General features: G+C 45.4%; 1 protein-coding gene across 4 annotated transcripts in view; it reads left to right on the forward strand.

The window, feature by feature from the left end:
* Nucleotides 1–21582, forward strand: part of PRKAG2 (protein kinase AMP-activated non-catalytic subunit gamma 2) — a 208496-nt gene that overhangs the window by 93188 nt on the left and 93726 nt on the right. Inside the window, exon 1 of one of the 4 annotated variants that reach the window (XM_027450401.3) lies at nt 8316–8825. The exons of the other annotated variants lie outside the window; for them this stretch is intronic. Within the exon in view, the coding sequence (XP_027306202.1) occupies nt 8720–8825 (106 nt within the window). The 5' untranslated portion in view covers nt 8316–8719. Of the gene's footprint in view, nt 1–8315; nt 8826–21582 lie in introns of those variants that run through there. 4 annotated transcript variants of the gene reach the window in all.

The following is a 21582-nucleotide window of genomic DNA, read 5'->3' on the forward strand; positions in this document are numbered from 1 at the left end:
TGTGATTGGCCCAAATGGTTGCTAAGCTGAATCACTATTAATCAAGATTTCATGGCTCCACAAGTCTCAATTTGAGGCTCAATGCAGTTTGATGAAGTGGTAAAAGATGCCAGTTGGAAGCTAAGCATTGGCCTGGGAACTGAGTTGAGCTGGGGTCAGCCTGAGAACTGGTACCTGTCCTCTGATTCTTGAGAGCATCTTAAAAATTAAATAGCCAAGGAAGGGTTGCACAAGGAGTTACTGTTGTCTCTTGCCCACTCCATCTCTGGGGCACTCTCCCAGGGACACAATCAATAGCTTTTACATTCCCTTCCCTTACTGGAGCAGTTGTGAAAAGGTTTCAGACTCCTTTTCTCCTGTCTGTGCAGAGTGGCAGGGTTGAATATTCCAGGAATATTCTCGTACTGCATTGTTGCTCCCAAGTTTCCATCCCTCCTGCCATCTAGGCATAAAGAAACACACAAAAAGCCTTCTCTAGGTCATGTCTACATTGGTCCCAGCCAACCCACTGAGATTTTTCACACAGCCCTAAATATAGCATTTCTGAGCTGAACGCTGTTTGGTATTTTTATGTGCAAAGTGAATAAAGGTGGAACTTGTTACAACCCAAGTCATCCCACGCTGTCATTCACTCCCATCCTGCAGTCACAGCAGCTTACCAGCTGGATGCCATGGATGTGTTGGGTGCTTTATTCCAAATTACTTGTCTGCCAAATGCACAAATTGGTAGAATTATCAAGAAATTGGGGCTTGGATGGCTTCTAGTTCATTGTGGACATTGAAAGAGTGCCAACTTTCCTTTACATGTGCTCCATCTTAGTCTTTGTTCCTTCTGTACCCTGGCAGTTTGCTAAGGTCCCTCGATTGCCATGTCGGTAAGCAGCAGGATCTGCCTTTTTCACTGTGCTTTCATTTCTCTTAAAAATTCAGTAAAGTTTCTGTGGCCAACAAAATTGCTATGTTTGTCTGGGTGCAAAAATCTCAAGAGAAAAAAAAAAAAAGCCGGAAAGAGAAACCAGAAAAACGTTGAATGATTTCTCCTCCAGACCTCATGTATGTGATAATGAACGTTTCCTCCTCTATGCTTCCATCTGCTCTGGCAGATCTGCAGTAATCTGGGCGACTAATTGTAGTAATCTCCTCGGAGCTCGGGCATGTGAGACAGCCACCTCACGCACACAGCGCTTTAAAGCCCCGTGAACAATGTGTTGTGTTCTTGCAAAGGAAGGAGCCGAGCCACCGAGTCCAACAGACTGCCGTCGTCTTCTCTTCCTCTCCAGCCTCGTGCCAGCCTGCTGCAGGACTTCTGGAAAGGCTCTTCCCCCTGGGCAAAGAAGCTGCAAACCCTGATGCTCGCCTCCTTTCTGCTGGAGATCAAAAGGTGCTCTGGGAGGTCTAGCTGGTGGCGGTGTTTCTTGAGATGTTCGTCTCAAGCAGTTAGCAGGGCCAGTTTGATTATTGAAGTATGCAACGTGCTTGTTCCATTCCCTTGCTTGCAACTCACGATGCTTCAGCATCATTAATTCATAGAAAAAGGCTTATAAAAAGTAGGGGTAGAAAAATGAGGACAGATCTGAGGATTTTGCGTAATTGTGACTGATTTTTTTTTTTCCAAATCCTTTGTGTCCTTTGTTAACCAGCAAGTGAAGGTCTGCTGTATTTGTTAGAGGTGGCTTGAACAAGCGGACCGAGGGAGCTGGCTGCACTGCAAAGATGCCACGCAGGGGCTGGATTTCAGTGCAGCCCATGCCTGCACATGGTGGATTCCTCCCTTTCTGCTGTAATCCCCGGGCTGGAGCAGTCCCCCTTTGTAATGACAGCACAGGGCTTTGATGATCCATTCGGAATTTCCCCTTTTGGCATCATGCCTGGGTTTAGTTCACGGGATTGGGATCTAGGCCAGCGTGATGTCCTCAGTGGTTCATGTAAATATACCGTCGGGAGCTATACAATAAGTAGGCAAAGTTCCTCCTGTAGGTACCTAGGTTTGTCATTGGGATTTTGTGAGCATAGAGTTTGAGTTCAGTGAATAATTTGGATCATCTCCGGTCTGCAGAGTTTGAGTTCAGAGAGTAATTCAGATCATCTCTGGTCTACAGCTACAAGACTCTGCTTTCACTGTCAACAAAATTGGGTTGTCAATAACACGTGGAAAATGTCCATTCTGTATAAACACCACATTTGAGGCCATCTGTAGTAATCTGAGCATGGTCCTCAGGTTCTCACCCATCACTGCAGCAGCCAAGGGAAGGAGAGGCAGCATCTGGAAACTCCTTCACCCTTTGGAGACTGAAGGTTGGGAGATCAAGGGAAAAGGTTTGTCCCTCTGGAATTGGCTGCTCTCTCGCAGCTGAACACAATGAGACCCCTCTTCCATCACTGAAAAACTGGAGCATCATCAATGATGTTGCTGAAGCCAGGAACGAGGAAGGATTCTCCAGTGCTAGCTTCTAGCTAAGTATTTTGCTTTTCAAGGTGTGGTCCAATTTTCTCTTTAGTCAGCATTGTCTGTGTTGTTTCACATGTCTAATAGGATGCTTGTCACCGTCTCTAATTTTATGTGTATAATATATACAGTCTCTTGTATCCACTGTGGCAGAGGAGGGGGTCATTTGTGGGATGACTGTCAACCCCAAAGTTGCACCATCTGCATTTTTTACTGTTAGAGAAGACTGACGATTATTTTCAACCTAAAATAGCAGATAATAATAATGCCAAGCCAGGAAAAGAGTCTATTTGTCATCTTATTTTATGTGTAAGTAAATTTCTTGGCTTCTGCTGTCAGATTCGGCTGCTCTTTGTGGGGAGCAGAGGGATAGAGAACTTGAAATGACTTTGAAATCTCATCTCCCTGTCTACATTTTAGGATGAGGGCGTTGCTTCACATGTGCATGTTTGTCACCGAGAGCTGTATTTTATGATATCTGTGCCAGCACAAATGTTTAAACTGCAGTAAATGTGTGTGAAGCTGTTTTATTGGTAATGTTCTTACTAGCTCATGAATTGCAAATGTAGGAGCTGTGCCTCTGCGGGGAAGGGATGCTGGCTGGGTTAGAGTAAGGCTGATGTCTGAGGATGTCTCCTAAGGTAAAATCAGTGGAGGACTATGTTTCTGTGGAGTTGTGGTGCTGTGATTTGTAGCCTCCTGTGTTTTGGGGTGTTCATTAGGGAATATTGGTAGGGATTTCACTCTTCAGGTGCCGGCCATCCCTAATGCAGGAGTTTCTTGGAGTCATTTCTGCCTCTATTCATTTGCTGTCGTTCAGTTTGCAGCCTATTCAGTGCTGGCTGAAAGAGCTTTTCTGGCGTTTAAACTGAAGGGGATGTTTTGTTCAGCCCCACAATGCCCAGTACAACTTTAACACCACTCGGTCTGCTCCATCCTGCACAAGAAGTGAGGAACTGGGAAAGAGAAAAGAAGAGGAGGACAAAAAGGGGATATGTGAAGTTCCAGTGAATCCTACCTCCTTCTCGAGGCTTTGTGGGTGGACATGGTTGAAAGACTTGATCAAAGACAAGAGGAAGAGAAGCAAGAAGAGATGAGAAAAGCACAAGTGGAAAAATATTTCTGAAGAACTTCATTGTCTCCACTACTTTTTTTTTTTTTTTTAAGGAAGTTACTGCTGAGATATTTTCCTTTAGCTGAGAACTTATTAAATTTTAGGAGCTGCATTTGTCACACCAGACATCCTGTAATTACTGGATCAAGCACTGTTTTGCTGTTTTGAGCACAGCCAGATTGTAGCATGTATAAGAACAGCTCCATTTTTCACATTGCAAACTGAAATTGCCAAGAAAGGAAGTGCTGCAAACATATGCACCGCGGTTTATTACTAGGATGGGGGGAAATGATAAAATTATCATATTCATCAGTCCCAAATCATTGGTCTTTTGGGGTAGGTTCTCTGAGCCTTACTAGAAATCCAGCAATCACCTCGATGCCAACACTACGAACACCATTACTCCTACTCCTGCTGGTTCATATTATAAGCTCTGGAGAGGTAGGATAGAAAAAACATGACAAAGACGCCAGGATGTAATTTATAAGTAATTTACCAAGTGATCTGGGGAATCCAGAGAGCACCTGGGGGAATTCTAAAAATAAGTAAAATTTAACTTTCAGATTTTTCAAAACCAATTTAGTGCCAGCCTGACAGCTTCGGAGATTGAAATCTTTCTTAATGTACAGTGAAAGCAGCATGAAGTATTATTAAAAAAGGGGATACAGACAAAAACTCATTACAGTGAAACACTCGGTTATGATTATGGAAAGTAATTGAGCCCAGCTTGGAGTCATAAACTTGCAATTCTTTTATGGGGTGTGAGCTGGACTTGGACCAGATGGAGAAAGTGGTAGTTTGTATTTCCCTTTGAAAATGCAGGCTTGTATGGTCTGTCCAACTGGTGTGCAAATGTTGTTCGGCAAACATACTCGTTATTATTGTGCATTGCATCACTTCTAGTTTTGAGCTTTTTTTTTTTTTCTTTTTAATAGCAGAGGTCTCTTTTACACATTTCTCTGTATGTTATTTTTAAATACTTTCCAAGATTGCTCTTTATATGAAATCCAGTTGAAGTTAAAACCAATCTGGTCTTAAGAGACTTGTTACATGTCCCGGTACCGGTGGCAATAATAGGAAATTGTAATTCCAAGAACATCTGTCCGTAGAGTTGAGAAGAAAATTTTTAAAAAAATCCAGTTTAGGGGAAATTTTTAAGGAGAACAATGTAGAGAAATGTGATGCATGTAAAAATGCAAATGTGAATAATTTTTTACTCTTCTAAGGATGGGTCTGAACTTCCTTTGATTTCTACGAGCAGTGACAAAACCAGAAGAATTTCTGAACAAGGAAAGCTTCAGCGTCAAGGAAAGGGAAATACTTGGGCTTGATGATTTGCAGTCTGCAGCCAGTTGTAGCTTTACTTGTCACATAAGGAATACATGTTCTTTTAAACTTTCCCATTTTAAACCAAAGAAGAACTTAAATCTGGAGGAGGAAAACATTGCTTTCTTTTCATTTTCATGCAAGGAAACCCCATAATAAAATTCAATGTCCCCCCCTACCTGCCCTGCACTCTGCTGCTGCATTTGTATACCTGATTAAATCTCTCTTAAAAAGGCAGGGAGGGAGATGGTTCCAAATGTCAGCACTCCGAGGATTTTCACCACAGCACAGAATTTACACCTCTATGAGATGGATGAATCAGGTCATGTCTCAAACTCTGAGAGGTGGTCAGACAGCCCGTGCAGCTTGCACTCAGTTCCTGCAGTGCCATTTTCCTTATTTCCTATCAAGGCAGGAGACCAAATCTTAACAAACCCCAGTTCTACCTCATTGAAAAAATCTTTGCATAGCATTCAGGGATGGGAATAATTTGCTATGTTTGTGCCTGAATAGTCATTTTAAATCGCTGATGGGGTGGTGGGATACAGAAGGTGTTTTTCTCCCAAGAGAAGGGGACCTGAAAAGCAAGGAACATCAAGAAGATGGTGGTTTTCTTGGGTTGGATTGCAGGCAGCTACTGCCATGAGACTCCTCTCCTTATGGGGCCTCATGCATCAAAGGGAAAAATAGCAGAAGGTTTATCTTTTCTAGTTTGTGTGCTGCAGCCCCTCTTTTAAAAAGAATACAGCTGGTTTAAGGGGATGGAGAGCTGGGTTGAACAGGGGAGGGTGTTGCAGGATGGGTTGGGAACACAGGTGGTTGATGGAACCAAGACCAGCATTGGTGTAAGGGAGTTTTGCAGAAGTGGGGCCTTTTATAGCTGCAGAGCCTTTTTTGGGGCTCTCTTGTAGACCTGACACTGGGCCATCGAGGTAGAGCTAAGAGGAACAGCAGAACAGTGTAAGTGGAAAGGGAAAGTGTGATTCTTCTACATTAAAGAACCATAATGTACTATAACTAATTTGGGAGCCTTTAAAGTAGTTTGACAAGAGTCAATTTCATGGTTGTTTGCAAGGGATTTGTGTTTTCAGTCTCCAGAACGTAGACGGCCCCAAAGGAGCTCTTTGAAGCCCAGCTTTTTATTATTAGTTTTATAAGATCCTTCCACTAGAGTCATTAAGAGGATGTAGTATCTGGTGTAAATATGGTAGGATCTGTTAGACCATTAGCTGCGGGAGACAAAATGATCATACTCAAAACACTTAGTGCTTTTTTAACAAATTACTGTGAAAATCGGTTGTTCAACGCTATTGTTCCATTTTCTGGTAGCTCTGTGCAAAAACATCAGGGTCTTGCTGCTTTCCTTAATTAGAGGGAAGGAGCCCTCCTGCTGCAATGGCCCTGCATGAGGAGGTCATCACTTACTATTTATCGTTGGCCTCTACTAAAAAGGGGGCTGTTTCTGTGCTGAAGCAATACCAATTTTTATCTCATTAAAAAGGGATTTACATTTTTTGGTTTCTGGTGACTTTAAGCTCTTCTCAGCAGTGCTTTGGCCACTAAGGAGGAGGAATGCTTTTAAAGGAGGGGAAACTTGAGGTCCAGATTGCTTCGGTGTTGTGGGCAGCATAGCTTGTGTTTTTGGCTAAGTAAAGACTGGAAAGGGAACTTGATAACTGTCTTCAAATATGTAGAGGGCTGCTCCAGAGCAGAAGGGAACAATCTGTTCTCCGTACGCACAGTGAATAACACAAGAAGCAGTGGGCTTAAATAGCAGCAAGGAATAATCAGTTTTGCCGTTGGGGAACTGTTTCTCAAAGAAGAAGGACTTATGAAGGTCATAACTCTCGTGGAAGCGGGTTGAGAGCTGGCCCGTGACACATGTCAGAGGGGACAGCTGGAGCTTGCCCCGCTAGGGCTGCTGACCCTAGTGCTACGAGTGGGGCAGAGTGAAGGGAATGGACAGCAAAAATCACGCTTGCAGCAGTAAATGTGATGGTCACACAGGGCCAGACAGCAGACCTGAAACGTGTCTAAGGCCACAAAGGTAGGGGTGAAAGGAAGTAGGAGACAAGTCAGGAGGGGAAATGCTGGGGGGAAAAAAAAAAAAAAAAACAACACTTAAATTTTAGTTCCTTACAAGGCTATTATGAGAGCTGTGTCTGCAAGATAACGTCTTGTTAATAATTTCATTTATTCTTTTGTTTAATAGGTGGAAGGACAAAGGTGCCCTCTGTAGAGTCTTCTTCTGTGTTCTCCGTAGGGTAGACTGAGGGAAGCCCCTGGTAGCTGAGGATGCCAGAGGGCTCTGCTGTCACCTCTGCACCTTTGCTCTGGGTCCCTGAAGTCCTGGGACACCCTTATGTTGATGCCTTGGTGACACTGATCTTTCTGGGAGAGCAGAGCTCACAAGAAATCTGTGCTGATAAAGGTATTTTCTCCAATATTTGTGGCCATTTCTTTCTTTTCCTTTCTAATGACATTAAGTCCCATGAGCAATCATGGGCACAAAGAAAAATCTATGCTTCCTTGGAGAGCTAAGAGGTGATTTTACCTTTAATTCTTCCTAGGAATGAAACAGATAAGATTCTCATTACTCTAGATTACAAGACGAGGGGTTGATTTTAGAAAGATCTGAGCCTCAAGTTCTGGTGATATACAGAGGAAAGACTGTCACTCTGTGACTTCAAGGTAAAGCTTTTTATTTAACAGAACATTTTCTGCAATCGTAGGAAGGTTGGCCGTGGTAGTTTGACCATGCCTTGGTTTGTGCTTGCTCCCCTTTCCACCTGCTCGAGATCTAGCCCACGCTGCTCAACCCTTTCCTAAAATAAACAGCTCCAAATGTACGGACTCAGAGCCTACTGTAATACACCCCTGTCCGTAGGGGTGAGCAACAGCCTTGTGAATGTTTGTCTGATGGAAAAGACGACAAAGCACATTTCAGTTGTGTCCTGTGTTTGCAAACAGCAGCTTTGACCGAGGCAATCTATGCAGAGCATATGGATATGCATAGCACAGGGAGGGCATGTCACTGGAGAAAGTCCAGCCCATAGCTCCGGCTACGGTTTCCAGAAAGTATCAGCCTTCTTTTTATGAATTGGCAGCCGCTCGTTCCCATTAAGCCATTAGTCATTAGTTGCAGAGGGCCGGGCACTCCTGAGCTCATCGATAGGCAGCTGGGCCGGGCTGTCCCTGTGAAGACCTCGCGCACATGAATCAAAATAGTTGGGTGAGGTCACGGTGTGAGTGTGCCCGGGCTGCACGGTGCCAGGAATTGTCTGTATAGGGGTGGTTTCCTTTTACAGCCTTTTTAAAGAGTCATCATGCCAAGCTGCACATGACAATTCCCTTCAAGAGGGCTCGTGGCGCCTTTGCACAGCTAGTGTTTTCTAAACGGGGGAGCTTAGCAGGCGCTCGCTGACCCTTTCCGCATGAGCTGATCTGCTGGGAAATGTTGTTTCACTCTCTGAGGCTTCTGACAGCCACCAGCTGCAGGCTGGGCAGACTTTGAGCCTCTCCCGGTATCCGCTGCCACTTGCAGGCAGCTCCTGAGCAGTGGGATTAAGGCTGGAAGCGCCTCGCCTGCAGGTTTTGCCATCCTGCTGGGAAGCCTCTCTCCACCAAGACTACAACCAAGCACCTTGAGGCTGAATTTCCAGCAAGCTGCCCTTTTTTTATAACCACACGGTCTTCCTGGAGTTTTATTTTCTCGCACATGGGCATTGGGTACAGGTGACACCTTTCCCTGCCCCTCGCGCTGCCTTTGGATCAGAGCTGTGAGTTTTTTCTTCGATACTGGGCATGACCGACAGCTGCTGCTGCGTGGGCGCATGCTGCAGCTCATGAAGCGTTTTGGGAGCTTTAGAGGGAGCAAGAAGAGAAAGGAGCAGTGCAAAACCTTGGAGAGGCGCCGCTCCGATCCTCGTGGCCTCTTAGGTAGGGCCCGGCGGTGTGACCCGACCAGAAGGCAGAGATGCCGGTCTGTGGGAGAGGGCAGTGTGGGGTATCGGGTAATCGAGCAACAATTTTGTGCTTCCTAATTCCACTGACTGAACTGTGCAGTTGTTGTATGGGGAATAGTTATATGTTACTTTGCACTGCGGGTGAACATCTGAGCTGACACCTGTAACACACGGAAATAAGCTTTAGGAAAGGAGTGATATAACAGTAAGTCTTACAGTAAACTCTGTGAAATCCATTCAAAAGGGAGTGTTGACTGTTTTTCGTTGAAATAGAGTAACTAAATTTTAAGTTAGGGCTAACATTGTATATTGAAAGATGAATTTTAAGTAGAAAATAATTTCATACTGGTCTGATAAGTAATTCATTTAAAAAAACATCTTTTTGTTCCTGCAGTATAGTTGTGTCTGAGGTGCACTTAGGGACCTTCCTTTGTTAATCAAAAACTTTTCCTGGTCACTGAGTGAAACTACAGTGCAGGGGCTGAGTTGTGTGTGTGGTTGCCCAAAGGCCGTGATTTCTGCTGAGAGATTGTGTCCTGTGACCACAGGGTTTAAAAATGATGTTACACTGAGTCAGCCAGATCACGCAGAGGTTAGAGAGGCTGACTCGTACAATGGGTCTGTGAGGTTTTGTTTTATGTGGTTTATTGGTCAAGAGTCACTGTATTAAATCCAGCGGGATGAGGAAGGTATGAGTTGTGTTGGACCATATGGAGGGTGCAGAGAGGTGCACACAGATGTGCTGATGAAGAGTTGCTATTGATGGTTGGGTGACTGCCCATCCAGAGAGCTTGTTTTTCTATTATTTAGTGTTTTGTAATTTATTTAGTGGCCAATTGTGGTGTTTTTAAAATGTCTTCCTATAAAATGCTTCTCTTTTTTCCCCATTTTGTACAATTAAACGTTTTTAAATCTAAGGTACTGAGGCTTGTTCTGCATTGCACTAAAACTGTCTGAGGGTTTCTGCTGGAGAGCAAATAAGGTCAGGTTTCTGTGAGTGAGATATGACCCTTGGAGTGTCACAGTGTTGGTGAGATGCACAACAAGGTAACAGCCTTTATACAAGAAGAGGGAAATATCTGGATTACAGATTGCCCAGATCCACAAAAATATTCCCAAACTTCTGATGAAAACTCCTAAATTCCCACCTGGGCAGTAGCATGTGTGCTATTTGTTGATTGAGTGATTAATGGCACTTTGAACCACTAGCTGACCCTCTTCTTTTGGTTTCATCAACCAGATGGGAATAGCCAGCATCTGCAAAAGGATTCACTGCAGGTAGCAACAGGTGTGGTTGCAAGTCTGCTTCCTCAGAGTCTAGATCTAAACCCTCTGCTTATCATCCTCCACGGAGAAAATAATTCATCCTGCCCCAAGAGTTCTGGCTATGTGAACCTGTAAGGTCTATGGCAGTTATAAACAAACTGGTTGAAAGTGTAATGCCAAAAATGTCAGATTGTGTTTGGGTCCCTCAGTGCATGGTTTATAATCCAGCAGCTAACTAGCATCCTGACTAGCTCCCATAAGTAGTTTTCTCCATTAACCCAGACTATAGCCCACCCTGGTGGTATGCCGGCAGCTTTAGGCACAATTCACTGCACAGTATTTGCTCTACACTATTTTCATCTGCTTTTTTTGTAAAGTGTGGCTAGGTCATCTCCCTGCATCCATGGTCATCATGAATGGAGAGCCACCAAGCCACAAGAGGGAAAAAACAATCTGTGTTCCTGCCTACTGTGGATACTCTGCTGCTGGGATAGCCTCTGCCATCCCCACAGAGCCTGAATTCCTTTTGGGAAACAGGTTAACACTTGCAAATGCTTTTTTTTCTTTAAACAGCCTTAAGTGTTTGCAGGGAAATGTCACAACAAAAGCTTTGCATTATTTACTAGGTTTAGTCTGTACCTTGTGCTATTACGCCTTGCTAAACACTTTCTGAGCAGCTCTCAGAGGGACAAAAGGCACTGTGAAAGTTTTATGATCAGCATTATCTGTGTGTCAGAGCATCTGCAACAGGCAGGTGTGGGGCTCATCAGGTGCTGTCATGCACGGGTGCCTTCCTCTTAGCTGCCAGCTATCAACATGGATGAGAAGTGCATGGTGGTGAACCAGTATATGCTTTCCCAGCCTGATGGTGCAGGTGTGTCCTCAAGAAGCATTTTGGGCTGCTGTTGTTGATGCCAAGCACATCTGCTAATGAATGGGCTCCCATCCTTTCTAGAAAAGGGGTGGAAATGGTACAAAGTGGGAAAAAGTCCCCTGGTGCCCTAGAAAGGGATGCTCTGACACCTGGACTAACTGAATCTGGGATTTCTGATTTTACTTGGCAGAGAGAACATTGAGGGGTAAAGGAAAAATGTGTGAGGGAACACCAGGTCTGATGGAGAGCAGTGGGATGAAAGCAGGGCTCCCTGAGCTTTGCTTTTGGAGAGGAGCAGCCAGTGGTGAGACATCGTTATACCATTCCCACCCCACTGAACAGCAGGGAAATGATGCAATTTTGGCAGTGCTGAGGATGCGGATCACCCTAAATTTATGTGACCTCTGGATCCCTTGGCAGAGTTCCCTTCTCCCCAGTGCAATTGCTGTTGCCTGGGCAGGAGAGCCAATGGCTCCTGCAGCAGTGTGGCTTGTTGTAATGGATAGGCACATGGCATTTCTGATGGGGACAACTTTCTGGCCCCGGTGAGGCTAATTGCTCTGCCCTTTAAAGGACACCACCCATTCTGTGAAGGATTGAATAACACATGCAAAAGGTGTGGTGTTAAAAGTGTTTCTTCCCTGCTGGAGCCGCAAGCACCCAGCGCAGAAACCTCTCTGGTGCACAGTCAGCAGCAGTGAGCCCTGGAGCTGCCACCTGCCCTGGTGTTTTGCCTCAAACAGCTCCATTTGGAGACTTTTGGCCTCACTGAGCTGCCCAGGAACTGCTCAGCCTGCTCCTTGCTTCTCTCTGGATGTGTCTCAGTGGAGTTGAATCAACACCCAAAGACTCCTCCCCTACAACTTGGTTGGCCTGGTATCATTTAGGTCCAAATTAGGGCTAAATGAGGAGTTTCCCTGCTGAAATCAGACTCAGACCCTGTACATACAAGTGCAAACATGCTTCAGCACCCCCATGAATCTGTTCCATTGTGAAGGGCAGGGACACATCCCTGAGTCACCAGGAGATGCTGTGCTTTAGGACATCTTTAGCAGCTCTGGGGCTCAGCCTGTGTGGAAATGCCCTCCCCTCTTGGTCAGAAATCATAGAATCACCTGTATTGGAAAGACCTTCAGGATCATCAAGTCCAGCCATCAACCTGACCTATTGAGTCCTGACACCAAACCACATCCCTTAGTGCCATGCCCACGTCTCTTAACACCTCCAGGGATGGGGACTCCACCACCTCCCTAGGCAGCTTGTTCCAGTGCCTAAGCACCCTTTCCATCAAGAAATTCTTCCTAATGTGGAATCTAAACCTCCTCTGTTGTGATTTGAAGCCTGTTACAACATGAGGCCTGTTGCGATGTGAGGCCTGGTGTGACTTGAGGCCTGTTGCGACTTGAGGCTTGGTGCCACTTGAGCCCACACCATGCCACCTGCAATTAATATGACCAATGGTGGGATCAGCTTGGGGAAGGGTCCACATGCTCACAGCATTTCCAAGTACAAATATGAAACCTAAGGGATGCTTCTGTGTGGCTCACAGCACCATTTATTGGCACAACCCAGGGTGCAGATCATTGCGCTGAGAGCAGGGACAGAAAACACGAAGAAAATTCTGGAGGAATAAATGGGTGTGAAGGGGTCACTGCCCTTCCAGCAATTTTTGTAAAAGCACTGAAAGCAAACAAACAAACACCAAAAAAAAAAAAAAAAGTATTATTCCTGTTGCTCCATAAACGCAGCTAAAGCTGTCGGTAGCAGAGATCAGACATGAAAAACTGAGGCCACTTTGGTCTGTTAATGGTTTTCTCTACTGGTTTTCATGCTCTGTTGAGCTGGCAGTGATTTTAGAAAATGTGTAGCCCTGGCTGATCAGTACCGATTAATCTTGTACTGCAGGGAGCTCTGAGACCTGGAAGCTGTGAAATTGCAGTGGTTGGTTTTCAGGAAGCAGAAAAGCAGTGACAAGAAGCACGGTGAAATGCCTGAGACCTTTTTTTTTTTTTTTTTTTTTTTAACCATTTTCTGCCTTGATGTAGTACCTGTGCAGCTGCTTTCTATAAATGCTCTGCTTGAAACATTCTTAATACAGGGAAAAGGACTGTTCTGGTGAAACAATAAAATCAGCGAGGTATTTTCAATCAGGTATTGGTAAATTAGGACGGTAATAAAGCCAGAAAATCTCTTTCTGTTTTGGTTGAAACTGAAATGGAGGAGCAGCAAGCAGTGCGGTGCCCCAGCTGACATAGAACTGGGCAGCATCCTTCCTCTTAAGGGAGATGCAGACTCGTCCTCACAATGAGTTGTCTGAGAATGCAACTTCTCCAAGTAATTCATTTTCAAAAATGAAGTTATTTTTCTTTGAAGGGAAGGTTATAGACCTGAAAATACAGCAAGCTCCCATGAGGAACCAATTTAGAGATTGTTCTTGCAAATGAGTCTGCCCAGTGACACTTCTTCCCCGTCCTACAGTGATGGGTCCTGCTCCAGGCAGCTCTGTGCTGGTAGTTTGGTCCAAAATACTTATGTTCCTATAAATGCAAGACTTGCTCAGCATTGACATGCTGCTGTCAGCAGTGTGGCCATAGGTGAGAGCAGCAGGGTTGGCCTCCCTTTGGGCAGGCTGTTTTAGAAAACATGCATCTTTGCACCACAGAGAGCTCTTGTTTTGGGAGTCCATGTGGCTATGCTCCTTTCTGGGGCAGGGGTTTGTCCCCCAGACACAGATGCAGCAGCAGCATAGATACTTCCATTTTTTACTGTCTTAATTATACTTTAAATCTGCTATTCAAATGGCATCATTCGAAACAGCAGGATGAATGTTTTTTCCTGAAGGAGAGACATGAAAAGCAAATGCTGAGATTAAATCTAGGTAGAGCTGTGAAATGCAAACATGAGAGGAAAGGTGATTTGCTGAGGTGGAAAAGGAGAAACTGAGACAGAAAACTGATAGTGACTGTGAGTGGAAACAGGTGCAGACACAGCCTGTTTCTGAAAACAAACAATATTTATATGTATATAAGACTGAAAAGCTATCTCGGTTGCCTTGTGATATAATAATTTATCTGATCTATTTTTTATCTGAAAAGAAAACAACACAGATAAGACTTGCATATATGACATCTCACTTTAATGAATGCATCCTGCAGTGATTTCACACTGAACACTGGAGGATCACAATTTACATCCCCAAAATCACTGCAATTACTGATTTCCACATGTGACCAAAATTGGATTCTCACCCTTACTGCCCCACCTGGGAGTACTATGGTGCTCTTCTTTTGTCTCCTCTGTATTTTACTTGTGCTATTCAAGGCTCTGACTTTCTGAAGAATAACTGTGTGAGAAGCTGTTACGTGAGGCTGACTTCTATTTGATTGTGTTGTGCTCAGCTAGACCACAATTTATTTATATTTCCTTGCATCTATGCTACAACTGCTGTTGCCAGGCTTTAAAAGAAAATTTCAAGCACAGATCTGTTTTCACAGCCTGAATTTCCACTTGACAGTAGCATTTAGGTAGGGGGGTGCTTCTGTTTAATTAGAAATCAATGTTTTGGACTATTGACTCCTTGCTCAAAGTTTCAGTGAATTGCCCAAGAGTGCAATTTAAAAGATGATGTTAAGGCAATTTGTTTGTCAGGTTTATTGGATCAGCAGATCCCAGGAATTACTAGGATTCAGCTGTTTTCTACTTTCACCTTTATTCTTGTCCAACCTAAAAACAGTTCAAGGACTCAGGAGTGCTCTGAGGAGGGTGATTCAATGCCTCAAAATTATTTGAGCAGGTTTTTTGTCATTACGGACTCGTGCTGAAAGGTGAAGGCTTAGGTCCTGAGAGTGAAGTGCTGCTCTGGGAGCTGTCATTGTGCAGCTGGCAGGCTTGGCGTGGAGGCTTGAATTCGCCGTGCTGGAAAGGTCACGCAGCCCCACTTGGTTTAAGGACACAGCCCAGCACACTTGCACGGAGCAGCTCCCATCTTAGCCTGTCTTTTTTCTGCTCCTCCTATGATAAAGTTAGGGCAAAGTAGCTCGAGGAGGGATGATAGGATTAGCTGATATTAATTAAGAACATCCTGTTGTTTCTTTGGAGTTTTTTCCAGGCATCAGAAAACAGCTGCTTCCCCGGGCTGTGTTCTCAGCGGGGTAACAAGGGGCCTTTTGAAGCTCTCAGAGCCACAGTAACCGGATTGTTTAACAGATCCTGCCCATCTGCCCCCCGGCTTTATTTTAGTCCATACAAGAACTACACGAGCGTGTAGAGGACTCCCAGGACAAGTCCTGCCTCTCCTGGCAGTGCTGTTGGGGAGGAGCAGATGAAGTGTGACGTCTCTGCTGCTTTATGCCGGTGTCACACAGTCGTGGCTCAGCGGGAGGAAGGCGTAGCAAATGCTGCAGGCTTCAGCTTTGTGGGAGTGCTTGGGAGATGCCCACATCCCCTGCTCAGGGCATGCCCGCATCTCCTGGGGTCCTGGATGAAGCACCCTTTGAGCTTCCCGTGTGTTGGATAGACACTGGCGGGAGCAAAGCTTTTGTTTTATTTTCCATATCTGCAGACCGCAGAGACATCTCTCCTCTGACATCCACTCAGTGTAATGGGGCACGTTTCAGAGTGGAGAGTACAGAGTGGTATTTCCTTCGGAGAACATCAGTGGAGATGTCTGCACAGGCTGCTGAGGAGCTAAGAGACATCCACAATGACTAAAAGAAGAACTAATCTACAGGAGCAGAGCCTGTAGGATTTCTGTGACATCGCACAGCTCAGTTCCGTTTCAGTGCTTCCATATAATTTTGTTTACTCTACGCAAAATTAAAAGTCTTTTCAAAAATATTGCTTACCCTATTAGAGATAATAAACAAGAATAGGGAAAGAAAGCAATTTAAGAAATACAGATAAAGGAGAAATGAGGTGGAAACAACCAGAGAAATGAGGCAGATGAAGCCTTTGCAGAGGAAAGGTTCTTCCTGCAATAGTGGCATGAAAATTCAGGTGTTCAGTGGTGAGGATTTTGCCATGCTCCCTGGGAAGAGGACTGAGATGAAAGGGTGAGGAACTGGAAAAGTGTTGACCTTTCCCAAGGGAAACAGCTGCATTTAGGCATGGCCAGTACTCGGGGATCAGGATGGGGACTGATGATGTTCATAGACAACCTGGATGATGAGGCATGGTGTACTGTCTGCCAATATGTGGAAGATGTGGCATTGCAGGTAGTCAATACCATGTGTGAGAGCTTCGGTCCCAGGATCATAGAAAATTTGGGGACCAGGCCAAGAAAAAGCCCAAGAATAAGCGGAAGCTCTGAGTCCTGCACCCGGGGTGAGATGAGCCCGTGCAGCAGAGCACGCTGTGCTTTGGCAACCGACTCCCAGAGAGAAGGACTCAGTTGTGGTGGATCTTGTGTGGAAAATGATGCCAGAATGAGTTGTTCACCTAGGCACAAGTAGTGTGAAGCACATACTGGGCTACAGAAGGAGGAAACAGAGCAATCCAGTCAAGGGAAGATGTCCCTCCTCCCCCTACACACACTACCTGGCTCTGGTTGGGCCTCAGCTGGAATTGTGTGCCCAGTTTCTGGTCCCCCAGTCACAAAAATGCAGAGAAACAAGAAAAGGTTTACCAATAGGACTGCCAAGGTGTTCTGGGACCTAGGCAGATAACCTACGAGGATAGGTTGAGGACACTGGGCATTTTTTATCCAGTAGAGAGAAGATTACAGGGCAATCTAATAGTGGCCTGCAACTGCTGGAAGGGGAGTTTAAAAGGTGATAGAGCCAAACTCTTCTTAGTAGGGGCAGATGGTTAAAGAAGGAGTTAAAGAGTCAGGCTGGGTGTTAGCAAGAACTCCCTCAAGAGGGTGGTGCAGCACCAGCAGAGATAACTGTGGGCTCTTGGAGGTTTTCAAGACTCAGCTAGACAAAGCCACAGCTGACCTGGTCTTGGTTGACGACAGACCTGTTCTGAGGGGGAGATTGGAGTAGAGGCCTCCAGAGGTCCTTCCCAACTAACATTCAGGTTGGAAATGAGGAGACATTTCTGCTCAGAAAGAGCAGTCAGGCACTGGGACGGGTTGCCCAGGCAGGTGGTGGCATCACCGTCCCTGGGGGTGTTCAAGGAGAGGTTGGACGTGGTGCTTGGGGACATGGCTTAGTGGTGACATTGGTGGTAGGGGGATGGTTGGACCAGATGATTTTGGAGGCCTTTTCCAACCTTAATGATTCTAGGATTTCTGTGATTTGGTAGAGTTGCTCAGCTGCTTGGTTCTGAAGTTGTAAATATCCTGACTGTGCATCCTCCCCTCACCCCGCCTCCTCCCCACCCCCAGTTCTCAGTGTCAGCATACAACTGCCCTCATTTTCACAAATTTTCAAGAACAGAGTGAATCCTTGGGTAGAGGCCTCTTGGGACACTTGTACGGCTGATTTGTAGCAGCAGACCAGCAGAAGAAGACCACTGTGTGAAGCCCAAGACTTAGCTACACCAAGTAATTTCTTGGGCCAACAAAGGCAGCGAGATCTGTGTTCCATACAAAAGGTACCCAGCATTAAAGGCTGCTTTCTGGCCAGTTTGTATAAATTAAGCATGGTCTTGAGAGTCCAGGACTGCTGTTAACTCAGCCCTGAGCTGAGCAGTGCCTGAGCACCCCAAACCACTGCCCCCTCTGGGTGGCACCCATCCTTTGCCAGCCCGAGGATCCGCAGCAGGGCTTGGTTTGTATCAGCAATCTGTCACTATAGCAACTCCTCGCTTAACCACCCTAAAAATAGATCACCTTGATCTCGGGGAAAGAAAACCCGAGGAAATCAAAAGGGGCAGTGAGGGCGGAAGCAAGGCAGTCAACTATTGACTGAAGGATGGAGCATTTGAAACCGTTTATAAATAATCTAGCACGGAAAACAAATGTTCGAGGGGAGTCTCTTCAGTCCTGACACTCCACTCAGTGGGTCTGAAGCTTTAGCAAAAGGCACACGTTGTTTTTTATCAGAGGGAAGGGTTCGCAGTTGCCACCGAGCACACAGGGCTGCCAAAAACCGTGTGGGATGCTGCTTAGGTCGCTCAGACGTATGAAGGATCTCATCTTCCAAGTAAGCAGATCTGCAGCTCTGGCACACCTGTTAGCCTCATGTGCTTGAATATAATGAGGTTATCAAAGCCCCTGCTCAGTTGTGAACTTGTTAGCATTACCTGCAGAAGTCCGTGAGGGACCCAAGCCTGGAAAACACCGAATGCTGCTGGCAAAGCTGCTGCTGCCTCACATCAAAGTTGATGGGAGCTGCAAGTTTTGATACCTGATTGGGACAGAGTCCTCTGTACTACGAGAAATGTGAATGATACCTGATATTACTTTTCCTGCAAACGTAGCTAGTGCTTATCTCTGAAGGGAACAGAATAAGTCCTTGTGAAGATAGGGCAATAGCTGTGAAAGCAAAGGAGCAACAAGATGAAAAGCTCATTCTGCAGCTGAAAGGCTGCAGAGCTCGCTGAAAGTGCCTTTGATGAGAGAAGAACTAAATCTGTGTGAAGACAGCTCATGTATGACACACGGTGTGTATGACACTCAGGACAGGGTTAATTGAGCTGCCAGAGATGGCTGGAATTAGCACTGTGCATTCAGCACAATCAGAGTTTGCTCTTGATAAAAGGGCAGATTGTTTTAATGACCTTTTCGGGCTGACAGTTTGCAGGCATGGCTGACACCGAAATGTGAAGGTACCTAACCGCCCTGCCCTCTGTATCGTGAGCATTATTTTTTATCTGATATTATAAATTGTAATTTTTTATCTTCAGTTCATCTTCCTAGAACTAAGATAAGCAGCCTCCTGTGGTAGCATGCAGCATCTCAGGAGAAAGCCTGGGCAGAGGAGAGAGAGAGAGCACCAGCCCCCAGTTCCCACCATTCTTTTCAAGCTTAAAGAATATTATTGCAAGGAAAAAAAAAAAAAAGTAGGATTAGTTCTTCTTATATTTTTTGGAGATCTGTTGCTTTTACACCACCTGGAGATCCAACCCATATTCTACACAACTTCACTGGGTGCTCTTTTTAATCAGCTTGGGGGCTAGGAAGGAACTGTGCTGCAAAGTCATTAGAAATCCCCAAACAGGAGGTGTGAAAACAGAAATGTAAATCTTCTGAACAGAGTAAAACCTGCTTTGAAAAAGTCCAGCTATGCAGAGCCTGTAGACCTGGCCCAGTTGTCACTGCTGTCTGGGGACAGGGAGCTGTCTCAGAGCACACGTCTGGCTGCTGGTGCTCAGCTGCTGGTGAGAAGGAGATGAAAGCAAACGAACTGTGCTCACTGTACACGATCCCTTCAGGTCTTGTGCATCCATAGCTTGCCAAGACTCCTGGAGACATTTGTTGATGTTGCTGTCAGTTTTGGTTTTATTCCTTTCCTTCCTAAAAGGATACCAGAGTTTTCCTTCGTATCAGCCAGGTCCTTCTTTAAAACTTTATGGAGATCCTTCCTGGCAGCGGCAATGGGAAAACTGGAGCCTAGAGACTACGTGAAGTCTATTTAAACTTAAAAACTGAAGGGCTGTAAAACAAGGGCTTAGTGTAAATCGTTACAAAATTTCCCCAAAATAAACACTGGAAGCTCCAACGTGGAGCACAAAGCAAAGCACCAAGCTCCCTTCAAGAAATCCCAGCAGCACAAGCTAAGCTTGAGACGTGGAGACTAATACAGGAAAGCTGCCGTGCCCAAGACTGATGAAACTAATCCTAACTGAGTAGGCTCACAGAGAAACGCCCGTGTTATGGGAGTGAGCTGCCAGCTGAAATTAAAGCCTGCTACAAAATACATGAGTGAGCAGCACTCCTTAAAAGTTAATGGCAAAACTGTCTGGGAGCTCATGAGATGCTTCTGCTGAATTGGAGGGAGCTGGTGATGGGTCAGGACCCTGAATGCTGCTTGCTTCTGGCTGAAAAATGAGCCCCATGAGGCTGCATACATGGAGGGGGAGGTCAACCTGAACTAGAAAAGAAAGGGATGGAAGAAGTCAAGGTTTTTTCTTCCATGGCGGGGATAAGGAATAGCCAGAAGTCTCCCTGCAGCTGAAGAGCTGGAGGGTGGCTTCATGGTCTTGTCTCAGCCCTGGGTGACCACATGGACGTGACCATGGCTCTGCTGCAGGACCAGACTTTAACTCCACTAGCAGCTGATGTAAAGGGAACTATCAGCCTCCCAGCTCCTATTTTTCCTTGCTTCCCAGGCGAGTTTTGAAGCGGTGCTGACAGGGCTAATGCATGCATCTGGGTGTCGTGTCGAAAGGTAACTTGGATTCGTCCTTGCTGCACCGCAGGCAGTGCAATTCCAGCCTGTATTTTCCTCCCCACCTTTCCTGATAGGAGTCAGGCATCCACCGGGTTTGGTCCTGTCTCTGGTGTTGCAACCCCTTGTAACCATAAACAGGCCACGTAGGTTTGGACTTGACCCTTCACGCTTCTGAAAACAGCAGCCTGAGGCCCCCTGCCTCGGATTCCAAAATAAACACAAAAAAGGAGGATTTGACCGTAAAAGCTGTTAAATACTCAGCACCAGCTGGTGCTTCTGAAAATGAAATACAATGCCTGATGTCTTTTAATGTCTTGTTTTAAGGCTTTGTCACAGACCCTTGACTATTTGGACTTGAGCACCAGCACGTGCTGACCCACAGCTGCCTCACAGACAGGTCTGGTAATAACACAGGTGACTTTGTCACTCTGTTATTCACTCAGGTGTAGATGTAGGAGTGTCTTTAAAAGGTAGATTCCATTTGTATCATCTTACAAGTGGTGGAGTTTAGGCTACAGAAAATAAAGTGGTTTATGATATTTGTAGTGTGGACGTGAGTGGAATAAAGGCACCTTCTGCTTAGGCGTGAGACTATGTCATTGTTTTTATTGCTTTGAAACTCATTTTCTGTTCAAACACAAGAACGAATGTACCAGGTCAGGCCAAACATCCACCCAGATCAGTCTCTTTCTGTAACACAGGTATAGGGAGGAGTATGAGAGCAGGACAAGAACATGAGAGGGTTTCCCATTATACTCACCCAGCCTCCAGGATTTTGTGGCTTACTTTCTGAGCTAAAACTGGTGTTTTGGAGCCCTTAATGATTTTTTCTTCCATGATCTTTTCTAGTTGCTTTTCAAAACCAAGCCTTTAGCATCTGCAGTGTTCTGCCATTTAAGAATGTGGTGTGTCAGAAATATTTCCTTGCATTTGGTTTGAGCTGTGCTCCTTTCATCTGATGCTGCCTTCCTTGTTTGTCGTCTTAACTCACTCCTCGTTGTACAGACCTCTGTCCTATCATTTCCCTTCACTCATTTTTCCTGATCTGAAATGTTACTCCATACCTTTGATCAACCTTATCAGCCTTTTCTGCATCTTTTCTAGTTTTATGGCATCCTCCTTGAGGCTGATCCAGTAGAAACCCCTGGTCACCTATTGCAGTGCACAGTCTGCACCTCTGTATTATGAAGGTGCCTTTGGGCACAGCCAGTAAGTGACAGGACACTTTTTAGTGTTTTAGTGACACAATTAAACAGGACAGGGTCGCCACTGATGCCAGCCTGAGGGTTGACCAGTAGCACTTGCTCCAGGAG

The sequence above is a fragment of the Anas platyrhynchos genome, chromosome 2 (assembly GCF_047663525.1).
Source record: "Anas platyrhynchos isolate ZD024472 breed Pekin duck chromosome 2, IASCAAS_PekinDuck_T2T, whole genome shotgun sequence".
In the NCBI taxonomy this organism is placed as follows: Eukaryota; Metazoa; Chordata; class Aves; order Anseriformes; family Anatidae; genus Anas; species Anas platyrhynchos.